At 40.0% G+C, this 17,727-nt stretch overlaps 1 protein-coding gene and 1 pseudogene across 1 annotated transcript in view; both read right to left on the bottom strand.

The window, feature by feature from the left end:
- Window positions 1–5,163: 5,163 nt before the first annotated feature.
- LOC119726892 lies at window positions 5,164–7,307 on the bottom strand (annotated as a pseudogene).
- Window positions 7,308–16,402: 9,095 nt separating this feature from the next.
- Window positions 16,403–17,727, bottom strand: part of LOC119726891 (E3 ubiquitin-protein ligase TRIM56-like) — a 2,858-nt gene continuing 1,533 nt past the window's right edge. Inside the window, exon 2 of the mRNA XM_038198743.1 lies at window positions 16,403–16,438. Coding sequence (XP_038054671.1) covers window positions 16,403–16,438 — 36 coding nt within the window. The remainder of the gene's footprint in view (window positions 16,439–17,727) is intronic.

The following is a 17,727-nucleotide window of genomic DNA, read 5'->3' as shown; positions in this document are numbered from 1 at the left end:
ATTTTGGTGTGATTGTGAAGTTTAGGACACTTTTCCCCATGACTGAACACAATCTACTTGTAAGTTGCTTGTTGTGTCACATTCGTAACAAACGGCCATGTCGTAGACAGATTGCAGGTTTTTTGGGGAGGGAAATCTGGGGTTAACTCTGTTCAAGTCTCCTGACCATCGACAGAACCACCACAAACTCGCAAAAGGGAATAATTTCACATTGTGCCACCGCAAACTTATTATCCTGCTGTTATCTTCACCATGCAAACTTTTCATTCTTATCTAATTAAAAACAGTTTTGTAATAACGCAATTAGGTTTTGATGTCAGCAATCAGCGAAATGCAATGCTAGACCCAAAGCCAAACCAGATGGGATCAAAGTTTCACTTCTTGAAACTGTTATGATATAAATTACTTTCTCTCTTGTCTTTATTTGTTACATAGTGTTCAAATATTCATGACTCAAATTGGCTCGAGCTAAATATTTAACTCGACTTGACTCGATTCGACTCAACTCGACCTTCTTGATCTAATAACTTGACTCAACTAGAATTGAGTCCCTTCTTTAAAATTATTTGACTCGACTCGAGTCACTTCTTCAAATGACTCAACTCGACTCGAGTCGCAAAAAACAGTTAATCATTACAACTCTGCCGAGGAATGACAAGGAGATTCCAATCCAGGAGATAATAAAATGAGTCCTTGGCATTGTCAGCAGCGGCCTTTGTATAATGTTGGCTAAATGTTTAAACATGTGAACACTGCATTAAAAGCTCTGCAAAAAATGCTTACAAAAATAAACATGCATGACCATTATTACAGTATTATATTAGTAAAATGTGATGTTTTATCCTTCCCCCCAGGCCAGGCCCATGTCCCTGAAAGCGATGATGATAATTCCAGCTCCTGGGGTTCCGACACCAACACCCCCTCTAGAAGGACCAAGACCGCATGGTCAGCGACGCCGAGATGTGACACATGACGCTCAACAAACCGGCCAAGCTTGATGCTTATTGGGTCAGTCACTACCGAACACCATTACCACACTGCAAAAACAGATAGACAAGCAAGACCCTGTGGAGGAATTCAAGGCGAATCTGAGGTAAAAGTTTGGCTCAGCGGTATTTTGAGAACTCACAAATTTAAAAATCTCAAACAAATTGCATGAATTTCTGTAGTCTATAGAACTTCAAGTGAGGTTTATCAGATCTTCCCATTTTCGTATCTGCAAAGCAGAATGTATCAGAATACAAGGGCTCTATTTTACCCAAATTTTGCACTCGATCAGCAATAGCTAAAGGTATTTACCAGACAGTTTTGCCAAAAATGTTTCATTGAGTCACCGGTGACATGTCCCCGATGTCAAGTCTGAGTCATGAGTTGAGTCATGAGAGCCGAGTTTGAGTCATCATCCATTGTAACTTGAAGTTAAGTTTAAGAATTTGCAACTCAAGTCAAACTCAAATCCGAGTCACAGACTAGGTTCTATATTTCTGCCATACTGGTGTATGGCTATGTTGTCCATGCACTTGCTGAAGAATGAATATGCAAATGATTAAGTCAGCCAAAGATAACTTGATTCGTCATTGAGGTCCGAGCTAGAGAGAGAACAAGCAATGTAATGTGTGTTGTCTGTCAATTTGTTCACTTCGAAATGTAGGTGCTATATGAAATGTCAGTGGCAGTCAACTGTGAGGAAGCCAAGAAACCTGTCTGCAAAAACAAGAACAGATTCCCCAATGTACTTCCATGTACAGGTAAGTTCAATTTGTAGAAGTTGGTATACTTTTAAATAGACCGTTAAGTTGAAAAGTGGCCTCTTGCAGCAAACACTTGTTGGCACACTCACACTGCATTGTGAATTGTTCTAAATTGTAGGGGGATGGGTGCTAAGGTAGTCTATGGAATATCCCCTTGCTCAGCAAGGGTCTGTGATATCCGAGAAATTCGGCGATTGTTATGCAAAACAAGACTGTGTCTTGACCTCGAGACCGTTCAGCAGGCGCCTTCTAATTCTATGTCGGGTCTTCGGTTACCTTTTGTCATGTACATCTAATGAAACCTAGAGACAACATCCATTATGCTTTTACATTGTGAATTGTGTCAGCAAAAATAGGCTGTGTCACACTGCCTGTTACGATATGTTACGTGATGCGCGAGTGTGACCTTGAATCATCATCACATCATATTTTAAGTAACGCGCGTAATGAGAATGCCCTCTGGCACGTTCACATCTCGCCCATGTCTCACCCACACTGAGCGTCCGCGTATGCTTACAGTTTTGAAAGCCAATGTCAGGTTCCATTGGATATCTATGACCGTTGTTGTATTACAAAAACATGGCATCAAAATTGACCAATCAACAGCTAAGTCCAGATTTTGGAATGAAATAATTTCATGTCGACTTCGATTGGCTGGCTTGGGGTAACATAAGTTTGCATGTGTATATATATCAGACGTTGGACCAGAGACAGAGAGGGTGATACAATGGGTGATACTCAGACTAGTGTTAAGGCTTCATTCCTTCAAAACCATTTTGTGTTTTAATTTATTCAAAAAAGAGTGGACTGTAACATAAGGCAATTAAATGGGGTTCCGTTGATACCATTCACCTTTTATTGATTCGTAAGTAGTGTTCGTAACTAGTGTTAATTGTATGAAAGAGACTGTTCAATTCTTATTTCTTTATACCTTTCATTGGTGTAACTATGGGCCTCGTGTCTCTCCCCCCCCCCCCACTCCATTTTGAAATCTTGAATTGCACACAACAAATGTATATGTCACCTTCCTTGCCCCCCCCCCCCCCCCCAGTGAACCCCCTGGTGAACCCCCAGGTGCCCCCTAGAAGCTTAACCCTAGTTACGCCACTGGTACCTTTAGAAAGTTCCAGATCAGGTACATTTCACTCCCATAGAATGTGCGATATTGATAAGTTATCTATAGGTGTGGTGGGTACTTGACTGCACCCTCGGCAACCATACGATATCAGTTCTTCCACTTTTAGATGTCAAGTTTAACTGTCTTTACGCCCATAATTTAAAGAAATATTTACTTTCAATATTTTTTGTATAAGCTTGCCCTAAAAATGCTATTGCTAGACATTCAGTTTGGAAAAACAATTCCATGCTCTGATTTTTCCCTTGTAAAGTGGTTGCTAAGGTGCCAACAAATTTTGATCATTCATGTGTCACTTTTTCGCTTAGGATTTCTAGACATTTGAAGTTTTCATAGGACAATAAAATACTGAACATAAAACCCCATGAGGCGATCTTTAACATACAAAAGATTTCTTTTTACTACATTTTTGTTTTGTTTTTGTTAAAAAAAAAGAATTTTCAAAGCTGACTAAACAGTGTTGATGTAGTGATTGTTTTTTTGTTTTTTTGTTTTTTGGCTCGCAATACGTGGTACTAGACCTCAACAAGCCTGACTAATTTTCTAAGCTCATAGTTACATACTCAATGTATTTTGAGAGCATGTTGACAATATTCAAATGCAGTCAATCAGGAGATTAAAAAACTCAAGAGAAAATGTGTTCACAAATCTGATTACTTGATAATCCCATCCTCCATTATGTACAAGTATAAATGTTGGGGAAACCACTGATGTTATGTTTTTGTGGAAAACAAAATGGTCCTAAATGTAAACAAACAACATCTGAGAAAAGATGGTTGTTTCATGAAATCACTGTTTCTCCGTTTTGTTTTTAAAAATACCTTTGACAAATATACAGTGAATAAATTAACAAGTGATACAATAACAACGGCTTCCAAATTAAGTGGTCTATAAATGATAAAATACAAATACATCTTTTTGAGTCGCATCATCAGTGTAAAACAGGCAGCCCTCATTCTGTATGCAAATAACCCTAGGAGTCACACATGCCGAGTGGAAAATGCAGCTGAAACGTATGTGAGATGCTGATTGGTAAAATAACAGACTTTGGGTCTTAGCTGAAATGCCATTGTTGTCATGGAAGCTGCGTTCTCTTGGAGAAATATTCTGTAATTAAAGCATATGCTCATTGCTTCATTTAGACTTCTTGGTCTATCAGCATTAATTAGCTAACCAATACTCATTCAAAGAAGCAAAAGCATCAATCCTTTATGGAATAAACTAAACTATTATTGTAATGATACAGAACCTCTCACAACTAGGTCATTCTATACAATTAAGATCCAAAGGCTGACATTTTCCTGTCCCTGCACATCCGAAATTTATCATTTGCCATTCAAGTGCCATTAAAAATGACTTCAAACTAATTAATATTTGTTGAGTAGGTCATTTGATTCACAGAAGCATTCTTGGACGAAAGAGTACACACATAAAGGAGTGCATCTTCAATTACAAAATCGTACATGTCAGACGTATAGGGACAGGAAAAAGTGGACCCCAAATTCATAGAATGTTCCAAGTGCATCTTCTATTGAAGTATTTAAAAGTTTATAAAAAAAAAAATTAAGAAAGGCAAAAAAAAAAAAAAATTCAGTTTACAAATGTACATCCATGATACTAACTGCATTTACAAACATCCATGTATCATTTCAGTAGAATGCACAAGGTTTTCATTTTCAATTTGGTTGTAAATGTAATGAAACTAATATTAATTTGATGAGGAACGCAGAAAGCACTGTGAAAGAGACAACCAAGGTATTGCATATGATTTACTTTTAAACTATCACTTTAGTTCAAAATCACACACATTTCATCCAGTTGCTTTGGGATAATTTACTTTTGTCACAGGTACATGGATGTGCAAAATCTTTCTCATTGGAAAAACAGTTCCATTCATTTAAACTAAACAGTTTTCACAATACTTGAAAATTCGAATAAAAAAATTTAAGTAAATATTTACATTTTATACAGGAGCAGGGTACTTGGAAACACATCATGCATTGACTTCGTATTTGCTGAGACAAATCTGAGAAAATTGAACTAAATTGCCTTTCGTGGTTATACTTTCTCTCTCATTGGTAATACTTTCCCTCTCATTGGTAATACTTTCCCTCTCATTTGTAGTTCTTTAAAAATGTGCACTGTGCTATTTGCAAACAATGTGAAGGGTCATTCCTTTGCTCTCATATTAGACCACCAGATCTAAGATTTTATAGGAAGTAGGCTGGGTGTTGAAGTCAAAGAGTTTCCAAAGGGGAAGTTGTTGAGGTATTAGAGTCAACACATACAGAGACCAAAGACCTTAGAAATAAACCAAATACACAGTATGGTCGAATGTTTTTTGAGGGAATGAACTTTGAAGTTATTTTTCATTGATAACAACGTTCAATATCTGATGAAAGTGGTTGGTGGATACACTGCATGGATAGCCCCAGTTTAATTAATCTGTCCTTACACTCGGTGATAGACCTTTACAGACTGTCCTGCAGCCACTACCAGATCACCATCCGATGTGAATGTGATGCCACATGGATGATCACATGCCTTGATCACACATCCAATATACTTGCCATCAGGACTGTAATGCAGAATATCACCTGTTGTATACTTGCACACAACAACATAGATGCTGCCATCACTGTCACAGCACACACCAGTAGGGTCCCCATCCTCCTGCATGTTGCTGGTCATGTCTACTGAGAATACACTGGTACCATAGTAGTCTACACATACCAACCTTTTGTTGCTATAGTTTGTGTAGATAAGGTGGTGATTGTACATTGTCAGATAATATCCAATCATTGGAGCAGGCAGTCTCCTGATGAGGGATCCATCTGGGTTGTGTAGAGATATCTCCTTCTTGCCAGCATAACCCACTGCTATCAGATTGCTGTCATCCACTGCAAGGCATGTTGGTTGGCTGTCTGACCCTCCACCTGGTGTGAACTGATGGAGGAGCTGATGTTGCTTGTTGAAGACTTTGACTACTGGACCATCTAGAACTCGGAGGTTGTCATCCTTGCTCACTGCAATGCTTCTTACATCAGTGAGGCCATTGATTTGTAGCCTTTGTGGGATAGGAGGTGGTCCATGTTGACTATTGGTCAGTGATACTATGAATAGTTTTTCACTTTTTACAAGAAGTGTTTTGGATAGTGCAAGTAATTTATTGTTGGAGGGTGCTGCAATCAGTGATACGGATGAAACTGCACTTAATTCAAAGTTCTTGATTTCAGTCTTTAGTTCCCATTTCTCCTTCACACATGATCTTGCAGGTCTTGGTGATTGCTGTGCTGCAGTCTTTGACTCTTCCTCCAGAATGAGTCTCCCAAGTGACCTCTCGCCTTCTTTAAAGTCCATGAAGGTCAACTTATCAGGAACTTGCGGTGGCTGTTTCCCTGTCAATTCACTGAGGTTGTGTAAGAGCTTCTGCTGAAGTTCAAGAATCTCATAGCAACTTGCTTCTTTCATGAGTTGTTTTACCTCCTCCAGCTTGTGCTGTGTCTGTGTCACCTCTTTCTTGTTCTTAGCTTGAGCAGCTTCAAACGTTGTTACTCTTTCTTTATAAATCCTGTCCATCTCTTTCATCAATTTGTGTTCTTCCTTTTGGATCTTTGCAACCTCCTGTTTGACCTTTGTAATCTCCTGTTGAGCCTTTTTGGAGAGTTTCTTTTGGAGTTGGCAAACATGGTGTCCAGCTCCTTGCGAAATTTGCACGTCTCCTCCATGGTGGTGCTCAATTGTGTTTTTCTTCTCTCACTTTTTTGGACCATTTCTGTGACCTTCTTCTTACATTTCTCTACTGCCTCAGGTAATCCAGTGAGTGAGTGTTTTGCATGATCAAGTACCGAGCATGTTGTGCATATGACTTGCTCACATGAGTTGCAGTAGACATTGAGATTCTGATCTGGATGCTTGCCACATTTGGGAACTTCATCTCTTAGTTTACTCATGTAGACAATCTCTCCTGATCGAAGTTGAGCCAATGTGTAGATTTTATGAGATTTCATCAAAGTCATACGACCATGTGCCTTTTGACATTCTTGACACAGGAAATGATCACAGTCCATGCATCTTGACACAGCCTGATTCTCCTCATCACAGGCTTGACATTTGATTTCTGACCCTTGACCTTCCAGTAGCTTTTCCTGCATTGTAACTTCCTCCACCAGGGCACTGAATGCAAAGTTATTAGGGAGATCAGCAACCCCAGACCCTTTCAACATGGTATCACGTCTGCACAGAGGACATGTCAGCTTTGTACCACTAGGATCTTGGCGCTGTCTGAGCTATTGGAGGCAAAAACTATGCAAACAGTCCAGCACTTTGGGCTGCCTGAAACGGTTGGTGCAGATGGAGCATTCCAGATGATCCACACTAATCTTCTCCAACACTGATTGCACTGTAACATTAGATGCCATCCTCACTGTTGGGCTTTGTGTGATAGAATGGACGTTTAACCTGCAAATTAAAGGTTTGGAATTACATGTATTCAAACTTCAAATGATGATATGGTTGTAATAGGTCAGATGTAAAGTTGAAAACTTTTTGTCAAGTACATTATTCACAAAATTGAAGGTCTATTCATATGCTACATGTATATGCTTGTTTTAAAACTGCTGTTGTTTAGTTTTGTTCAAAACATAGCAATCAGTTGCAACAAATGTACAATATATGGTTACCTTGTTAAAGGGAATACACAACATTTGTTTCTGCTGTAATATTCTGAAATGGATGTATTTGGTGGTTAGTATTTTGTAGCAAATATTGTTATGTTGACTTTTTATGCCCCGCGGCGAAGCCGAAGGGGCATACTGTTTCCGCCTTGTCCTTCCGTGGGTGGGTGGGTGGGTGTGTGGGTGTGTTCCTGCATGGCATTACGCCTGAGGACAGACAACAAAAGGAGCACAAAGGGGCCATTGATCCTCGAAGGAAGGTGCCTATTGTCCTCGAACGCAGGTTTGTGTGCTTAGTCTATGGGAGAGTGTTATATTACAGGGACAAAGGAAAACACAAAGCCAATCCTCGGAAGCATAGCAAAAAACGACTGTGTGTGAGGGTGGGTGTGTTCCTGCATGGCATTACGCCTGAGGACAGACAACAAAAGGAGCACAAAGGGGCCATTGATCCTCGAAGGAAGGTGCCTATTGTCCTCGAACGCAGGTTTGTGTGCTTAGTCTATGGGAGAGTGTTATATTACAGGGACAAAGGAAAACACAAAGCCAATCCTCGGAAGCATAGCAAACAAGTCAGGTGTGTTTACAAACACAAATGCCCCGCAACGGTGACAGTTCCCATGACATAACACCACTCTTTTAACATCAACTTACATGTACCTTGGTCACATGGAACATTCATTGACATCATTAGTGTCTTCTGTAGGTTTTATATGAATTAATCCCTAATCCCTATAATCTCAGAATAAATACTGGATTTCTATTGTTTTAGCCACTGTGAACTTGACCCTTGACCTTTTGGCCCCAAATTCAATAGGCTTCTTAGGATTACCAAGAACAATCCACAAACCAAATTTGAAGTTCATATGTTAAGTATTTCTCAAGTTATCGCGCTGACAAGATTTCTATTGTTTTAGCCACTGTGAACTTGACCCTTGACCTTTTGGCCCCAAATGCAATAGGCTTCTTAGGATTGCCAAGAACAATCCACAAACCAAATTTGAAGTTCACATGTAAAGTATTTCTCAAGTTATCGCGCTGACAAGATTTCTATTGTTTTAGCCACTGTGAACTTGACCCTTGACCTTTTGGCCCAAAGTGCAAAAGGCTTCTTAGGATTGCCAAAAACAATCCACAAACCAAATTTGAAGTTCACATGTAGAGTATTTCTCAAGTTATCGCGCTGACAAGATTTCTATTGTTTTAGCCACTGTGAACTTGACCTTAGGCCTTTTGGCCCCAAATGCAAAAGGCTTCTTAGGATTGCCAAAAACAATCCACAAACCAATTTGAAGTTCACATGTAAAGTATTTCTCAAGTTATCGCGCTGACAAGATTTCTATTGTTTTAGCGACTGTGAACTTGACCTTTGGCCTTTTGGCCCCAAATGCAAAAGGCTTCTTAGGATTACCAAGAACAATCCACAAACCAAATTTGAAGTTCATATATTAAGTATTTCTCAAGTTATCGCGCTGACAAGATTTCTATTGTTTTAGCCACTGTGAACTTGACCTTTGGCCTTTTGGCCCCAAATGCAAAAGGCTTCTTAGGATTACCAAGAACAATCCACAAACCAAATTTGAAGTTCATATGTTAAGTATTTCTCAAGTTATCGCGCTGACAAGATTTGTCCGGACACACACACACACCACCCACCCACCCACCCACCCACCCACCCACCCACCCACCCACCCACCCACACACCCACCCACACACCCACCACACACCCACCCACGGAAGGACAAGGCGGAAACAGTATGCCCCTTCGGCTTCGCCGCGGGGCATAAAAACGACTGTGTGTGGGTGTGTGTGTCCGGACAAATCTTGTCAGCACGATAACTTGAGAAATACTTGACATATGAACTTCAAATTTGGTTTGTGGAGTGTCCTTGGTAATCCTAAGAAGCCTTTTGCATTTGGGGCCGAAAGGTCAAGGGTCAAGGTCACAGTGGCTGAAACAATAGAAATTTTGTCAGCGCGATAACTTGAGAAATACTTTACATATGAACTTCAAATTTGGTTTGTGGATTGTCCTTGGCAATTCTAAGAAGCCTTTTGCTTTTGGGGCCAAAAGGTCAAGGGTCAAGGTCACAGTGACTAAAACAAAAGAAATTTTGTCAGCGCGATAACTTGAGAAATACTTTACATATGAACTTCAAATTTGGTTTGTGGATTGTCCTTGGCAATCCTAAGAAGCCTTTCGCTTTTGGAGCCAAAAGGTCAAGGGTCAAGGTCACAGTGACTAAAACAAAAGAAATTTTGTAAGCGCGATAACTTGAGAAATACTTTACATATGAACTTCAAATTTGGTTTGTGGATTGTCCTTGGCAATTCTAAGAAGCCTTTTGCTTATGGGGCCAAAAGGTCAAGGGTCAAGGTCACAGTGACTAAAACAAAAGAAATTTTGTCAGCGCGATAACTTGAGAAATACTTTACATATGAACTTCAAATTTGGTTTGTGGATTGTCCTTGGCAATCCTAAAAAGCCTTTCGCTTTTGGAGCCAAAAGGTCAAGGGTCAAGGTCACAGTGACTAAAACAAAAGAAATTTTGTCAGCGCGATAACTTGCGAAATACTTTACATATGAACTTCAAATTTGGTTTGTGGATTGTCCTTGGCAATCTTAAGAAGCCTTTTGCAGTTGGGGCCAAAAGGTCAAGGGTCAAGGTCACAGTGGCAAAAACAAAAGAAATTTTGTCAGCGTGATAACTTGAGAAATACTTTACATATGAACTTCAAATGTGGTTTGTGGATTGTCCTTGGCAATCCTAAGAAGCCTATTGCATTTGGGGGCAGAGGTTAAGGGTCAAGGTCACAGTGGCTAAAACAAAAGAAATTTTGTCAGCGCGATAACTTGAGAAAAACTTTACATGTGAACTTCAAATTTGGTTTGTGGATCGTTCTTGGTAATCCAAATAGGCCTATCGCATTGGGGGTCGAAAGGTTAAGGGTCAAGGTCACAGTGGCTAAAACAATAGAAATCTTGTATTTATTCTGAGATCAAAGGGATTAGGGATTAATTCATATAAACCTACTGTCAGAAGACACTAATGCTGTCAATGAACGTTTCATGTGACCAAGGTACATGTACAATGTAAGTTGATGTTAAAAGAGTGGTGTTATGTCATGGAAACAGTCACGGTTGCGGGGCATTTGTGTTTGTAAACACACCTGACTTGTTTAAGTTTTGTGTTCGTAGATACTAGAAAAAAACAAAACAAAAACAATCCTGTTCTTGTAGACTGGTTCTCCGACCCAAAATGATGAAATGAAGCAATTTATAGACGTCAGGGAATTGGATCAGGGAACCAGTCTAGCTTGCTTGTACCCATTCATAGGAGTGTATTTGATTGCAAACTAAATCTGTTAAATTGGGGGTTTGAAAAGAGTCAGTTTTGTCCAATGCTGGTCAGTCGACCAGCATTGGAAATCGATACAAAAATACCACTTTTCTTGAAAATGTCAGCACGTGCAATGATTTTACATGATTCTTTAGACTGTCATCCACTAGCAGTGCAGTAAGCTATTTCATAATAATTTGGTAGTTTTGTTTTTTGATGTTTGCAAATGTTGTATATTCCCTTTAATGTAAGAGTATAATTATATATTTTGTCCTGACAAATGCAACAATAAAGAATTTGTTTCAGCTGTTATGGGACATTTCTTACGCCTAAGGTAAATTATAATAAAATTCATAACAAGTCAATAAAAGTAGGTCACAAGTGAAAGGTTTTCCACTTTGACAAAAAATGCCTTTTGCCACAGTTTTTAATATAAATAGTTTGTGAGTTGACCTGACGAAGAATGACATTTCATTGACTTTATGAGGATGTGGCTTCAGGTCTGAATGAAACGGTTCACAAAAAATAGATTTTTCTTTCTAACACTGGATTTTGCCCTACACTGACGTATTTGTATAAACACTGTATACTCAGTGTTGAAAACAGTTTGTGAAAAGAGTACTCGCACGTCCCTCGTAAAATTAGCCTGCGTAAAATAAAAAATAAAGTGAGGTGTGGGGGGGGGGGCGAGGTGGGGGGGGGCTCATCTTGGTATTGGGGCGCTGTTCAAACCAGACGATCATGGACAATATGTGGCACTTTTCAGGGTGGCACAATTGCTGATGGTCGCCCAAAATTCCCAAAAGGGTACTCGTAAAAGGCTGCTGGTAACAAAATAGGCACTGTTTAAAAAAAAGGCATCGTTTAAAAAAAAAAAGGGCACTCTTTACAAATATCCGGGGGGGGGGGGGGGGGGGGGGGGTTACGCTACAGTTAAAAGGGCACTTGTATACAAAAGGGCTGTCTTACTGTTACTCAGTGCAGAGTCTTATCACTCCACCTTTGAGCTTGCCTGGGTCAGCTGGGTGGTTTGAGTTGAGGTGAGCTGGAGTTACTGCAACCAAATATTGTCTGTACCCCAAAAAAAATTACAAGTACTTTAATTGGCCCAAATCGTAGACTCAAAGTCCACTTTCCTTAAGAAATTCATAAAAATACATTTACCTTCACATCGGTTTTATTTTTTGTTGTTTTATTATTATTTTGTGATTCACAAAGCTGCATTCTTAAAGGTCTAACACTTGTTCGTAAAGTACAAACAAGGCGAAGTAAAAAAAAAAAACATGTTTAGCGTCCCCGCCCGCTTCCTTTTTAGAGGCCGCCTCCTTTTTTTTTTTTTTTTTTTTTTTTTTAAAGACAAAAATTGATAAATGTAACGATCTCTGCGCAGAAGAGATGTTCGGTTCTGCATAGTTACATCATTTTGGTCTCATTTTCTGTTGCATCTTGCCCATAAGAAGCCATTATGTCATTTCCTGAGTCCAAGTGGCGGCCATTTTGAAAAAAGCTGGTAACCATCTTGAAAAATAGCCCGGCCGCGTTGTCTGAAAAATGTGTCGGGCGGCCATTTGAAAAGAAGAAAAAAAAAAAAAGGCCTCCTCCTTCCTTTTTGTCAAAGAGGCAGGACGCTAAACATGTTTTTTTTTTTTTTTGCCCAATACGTCACTTATTTCTGTCATGAATTAAGGAGATTCATGTATTCCACCTGAATTTCCAGTAAATACGTATACACTTGTAATTGGCAAATACTGAGTTAACATGTACATGTACTTCATATGAGATAATGTGATGCTGCTGATTTATATCAGATGTATAGACAAACTTACAGGTAGACCCACTAAATAAAAATCTCACCTTCAGGTACACATGAAATGAACCACTGCCATCTTCCCATTCTGATGTCACTTACAGCAATGGCAGAAATGAACAAAGATGGCGATCTATGTATACGCCCTCTGTATCAACACAGCCCATGTCACCTGATTTTGAGTACACTCATTTGCAGTCCCTGGTTCCACTTATGTAGCGATGTGGTATGTGCTCATAGTAAAATCAAATACAGTGTTTTATATCTAATGGATCCAAAGGTGTTCGGTGGTAATATTTGCAGTACCACTACCCAAATTCTGATAACGTAGAACTTTGGTACGTGCTCATAGTAAAATCAAATACAGTGTTTTATTTCAAATGGATCCAAAGGTTTCTGGGCTGGTAATATTTGCAGTCCCCAGATTCCACTTATGTAGAGCTTTAATTGGTACGTGCTCATAGTGAAATCAAATACAGCATGCTGACTGTGTTTTATATCAAATGGATCCAAGAGTCTAGAGCTTGTAATTAGCAAGATTATGGACAGGTTTATCAGAAAGGTAAACATAAAGAAGCCTCAGGGTCAATTACCTGATGCAGTTATTCTGAGCTGACTCTTATTGCAGATGACACCTGTTTTAATATCCTTTGATATGTTTCCAGTCAGGATACTCACAACAGGTGTCTATCACTTGTGGAATTTCCAGATTCTCGAAAGTAGGGGGAGGGGCATATCTTGAACAGAGTTAATGCGAGCGCGAAGCCCTAACAGGCATGGGGTTTAGAGCCCGCTTAAGGGCCCCGGAAAATGTTGTATTCTAGATGCTCTGTGGTGTGATCTGAGGCAATTTCTGACCACTTCAAATTGTTGTGAGCAAAATAATCATCTATTTTTGAGTTTGGAGTCATCAGCTATTGTGAGCTATAGAATCATTATGTTGGCAACAATTTTAATTCGGGGACAAAAAAAGTGGGGGGGGGGGGGGGGACACAAATGATATGATATCCTGCGACTTAAAAAAGTGGGGAGGGAGGACTTGTTCCCCATCCCCCACCGATTGACGCCCATGGATACTCAAGTCTGTTGTGTAGACAAAAATAAACAAATAAAGAGGTAAAAATGAACGGCAGTAATTAGTTTTGGAACGTAGTTTTGTTTTGTCGGGGGTTTTATTTTCCTTCACTTTCTTTATATTTATCTACATTTTAGCTAGTGTGCAGTTGGTGTTTTACATGCATATATATAGCATTCAACAGCACTACTCTTGCATAGTTCATTTAAATTATATTCATCATAACAAAACTTGTACATGTATTTCTTTCAGTGATTCAGCATCAGCAGTGCTTTGTTACAAAATTTCCCAAACTCACATTTTAAGGCTTTCTCTTTTATTGCATCCCAGTTCAGTTCATGCATCACTAAATTTGAATATTCATTCATATTTTGTGCCCTCCATAGGCTGATTGGTCCATTGCTGAGATGAATGCTGAGATTTGGGAGAGCCACGCCTAACTTTACACATCACAGACTGATGAACAGGTATGTTCAGCAATAATGTGGTGTCAGTCTATTTGAAATCAGTATATGGGTGCTCAAAAAGGGCGGGGCGTAGAGTCATAAGGGTAAGAGAGGTCCTGTCATTGAGGCGTTGTTTTTTACGCTACAAAAGTGCTCAAAATCTGCAGATGTTTAACAAACTAACCTGAAAACATTTTAGCTCAGTAATTGCTGTACATTCCAAGAACCCAATATACTGGGATCTCGATTTCAAATCGATTTCAATTGTGCCCAAAATCAGCATCCCGGACATGTTCTCATTCAGCCGATTGCAGCTACGCGATGTCATGCAACGAACCAATAAATAATAGTTAGCGATGGTGCATGCTTGTGCGTCATGTCAGTGCTTGCACGCAACCATTCACAGATTCTTCAAATTATATGAACAAAACCTTACAACTCACTTGATGTCTCATGAAAATTGCCTTGTTTTACTGTTTTCTGAAAATGACAGCATGCCAGAAAGAATATTTTCACAGAGGGTTTATTGCCATTACTATATTTAAACCAAGTATTAAAACTTTCAACAATAATTTTGTCAGTTACTTTTGGATAGCTGCAAATGATCTACTCTACCTTTAATTCTCCCATAGACGAAGCACACAAACATACATGTACATGCGAGTACTGTTCTCAACAACAGATTGAGGACTTCAATACATAGTCTGTAGTCCTCACACGGTATGTAATTTACACACTGGTCCTCACACAGAGTATGCTTGCTCCTTTTATTAATATCCACAAGCGCATACGGTAGGTTTATTTAGCTGCATGGCTTACAGCAGGAGAGTAGTGCATAGAATCCTTAGAAAAGAACAAACTTTTTAAAGGACCCGCCATGCAATGGAATTCTTTTTAATGCAGTCCTTGATAATGCACCTTTGTGTCCTTCCTTATTTTCAATTTCGTTATTCCAAGGTATTTTCAAGGGTATTTTGGTGCTCTTGTTTTTATGTAAATGCAAATTTACATATTCATGAGCAAAACTGTGATGTCATTCTGGGTGGATACCTCAATGTTACATCTATTTCAGCACAAAACATTGCTAGAATTTTGGAAAATGTGCTGGCGTAAATGTTCATTTCTTTGGTGATTTCGTTGGTGATTTGTTGTGTCAGGACACGGCAGTAACTGAGCAAACCTTTCCCACAAAAGTTTTCTTTTGTGAAATGCCTATAAGAAGTGCATTTTTCAATAAAAAGGGATGTGAAATAGATTATTCATTGAAGAGGAGTTTGAAAGTTGCACAAAATTTGTTCATAAACTAATTCATCACAAGTGTCCTTTCAAGAATTGCCACAAGTGGCTGATCAGAGAAGTTGATCTTTTATGTATGGTTGTCTTTCTTAACATTTCAGGAAGCCATGGCCAGGATGCAACATATGTGCTTTGCCTTGGAGCTGTCAAGCATTGAAGGAACCATATGCAGCTACAGAACTCACTCAGGTAATGGGCCAATCTCATAGCCTAGACTTGAATCAAGTCGGTAATTGGGCCGGGTTTAAGTCCGCCTGCACCATGGCATACCATACTGTACAGTGGCGTTGACTACCTCATAACGTCCCGGCGTTGACTACCACATAACGTCCTGGGGTTATGTGAAGTGCATGGTATAATAACACGCAGGAACGATTCCTGCATCCTTGACCTCATATGTGTGTACGTTGATTCCAATTACCAACTGGAATAATCTGCAACCCCATTGTACACACGGCATGGACGTGCTACCAAAATTGGATGGAGCACTCTGATTGGCTATGAATCAGGACGATGAATATTCATATTCACCTGACATTATGCATCTGGGTGCACATGTGACACTCCATGGATGTCATATTTCACTGACATGCATGAACTTATGTGGGGAATGCAACACTCATTCCTGGGTCGTTTGGAATCCGTGCAACATTCTTAAAAAAACCAAGAATTGGACACTTCCTCAGCAATACATCCATACCATGTTGGAATTCTGGATCTGATGGCTGTAATGACCATGAAAACTTCCACAATGGCGCAGCGGGCCAGTCAACGTTAGAAATGAAAAGCTAAAAATATAGCTTATAACATATTACATGTTATTATTTAGGCCTGGCAAATGGACTGATGATTGCAGTGATTGCCGTTACCGCTGCTTACTCCTCCTCATTATTGTCATCATCCTCATCACTCTGGTCATCAGAAAGGTCAAGGTAAGAGGAGGAGGAGCCAGTCCTCCTACCAGATGACTACCGCCCTACCCGCCCCAAACCAGTGCTTCCAGGATCGGCCCCGGCAACGCCAGTGATGACAGTTGTTATACTGCTGTGGGTGGGGCCACAGTAGAGTCAACCATCAGTGCCAGTGATGGACCAATGTTATGCTGCTGTTGGCGGTTCAGTGGGTAGGGCCACAGCAGAGTCCACCATAATGCCAGTGATGACAATTATTACGCTGCTGTGGGCGGGGCAGTGGGCGGGGCCATAGCCGAGTCCACCATCAGTGCCAGTGATGAAATTGTTTTGCTGCTGTGGGCGGGGCAGTGGGTAGGGCCACAGCAGAGTCACCATAATGCCAGTGATGACAATTGTTACGCTGCTGTGGGCGGGGCAGTGGGCGGGGCCATAGCAGAGTCCACCATCAATGACAGTGATAATAATTGTTATGCTGATGTGGGCGGGGCAGTAGGCGGGGCCGCAGCAAGAGTCCACCATCAACTTGTTCAATCCAGTCTACAAGACCTCGCTCGATTGGTCCCGCCTTTGAATCCGGTCTCGTTTGAGTTCCCCACCCCAAGTTGGAGGTGGTGATCTGAGAAGTGGAATAAGTTGACCTGGCTGACCCCCTGCATGGGGTGCTGCCATCTTGAAATCGTTGTGTGCCAAGGAAAATGATGTAAGCACCCAGGCACGCAAAACGCACTTTTGGAGATTATTGAGGTTGAAAGGTTTTGTGCTCCCATTTCTAAATGAAAATCACATCAGGCTGAAATTTGGGCCCATGAAAGTATTTAATATTGAAAATCATATTGAACATTTTTATTTCAAAATATTACTTAATTTTGAAGTTATTTAAATTGTTCTGCTTACAACCTTTTACCAGGAACTCCATCTGCCTTAAATGTGAACTCGCCCTGCATTAAACTTGCGCTAAGCGGCATGTTGAATCCTAAGATCCTTTGTGGGGAAGAAACTTGGCTTGCGTACCCATTTAAGTGGGACGTTAGCCTGCTTGGAACTTTTTGTTACATTATAATACGCGCTAACGACCATTTGCTGGGCACAAATAATGGAAAACCTCCTTCCGTCGTTGTTTATTGTTAATTATGTCAGAATGAAGTAGCCCTTGAGACAATACGTATATCAAATGAAAGATATTTCCAAGCTTTATCGATACCTGAAAACCGAATTTGATCTTTTGACCAACTTGGCCCAATTACAACCTTCTTCCAGGCACCTGACGAAATTTATGCTCATAATAT

Source organism: Patiria miniata, unplaced genomic scaffold (genome assembly GCF_015706575.1).
Source record: "Patiria miniata isolate m_02_andy unplaced genomic scaffold, ASM1570657v1 HiC_scaffold_2, whole genome shotgun sequence".
NCBI lineage: Eukaryota > Metazoa > Echinodermata > Asteroidea > Valvatida > Asterinidae > Patiria > Patiria miniata.
The sequence above is the reverse complement of the archived record's forward strand: the minus strand, read 5'-3'. Positions and strand labels throughout refer to the sequence as shown.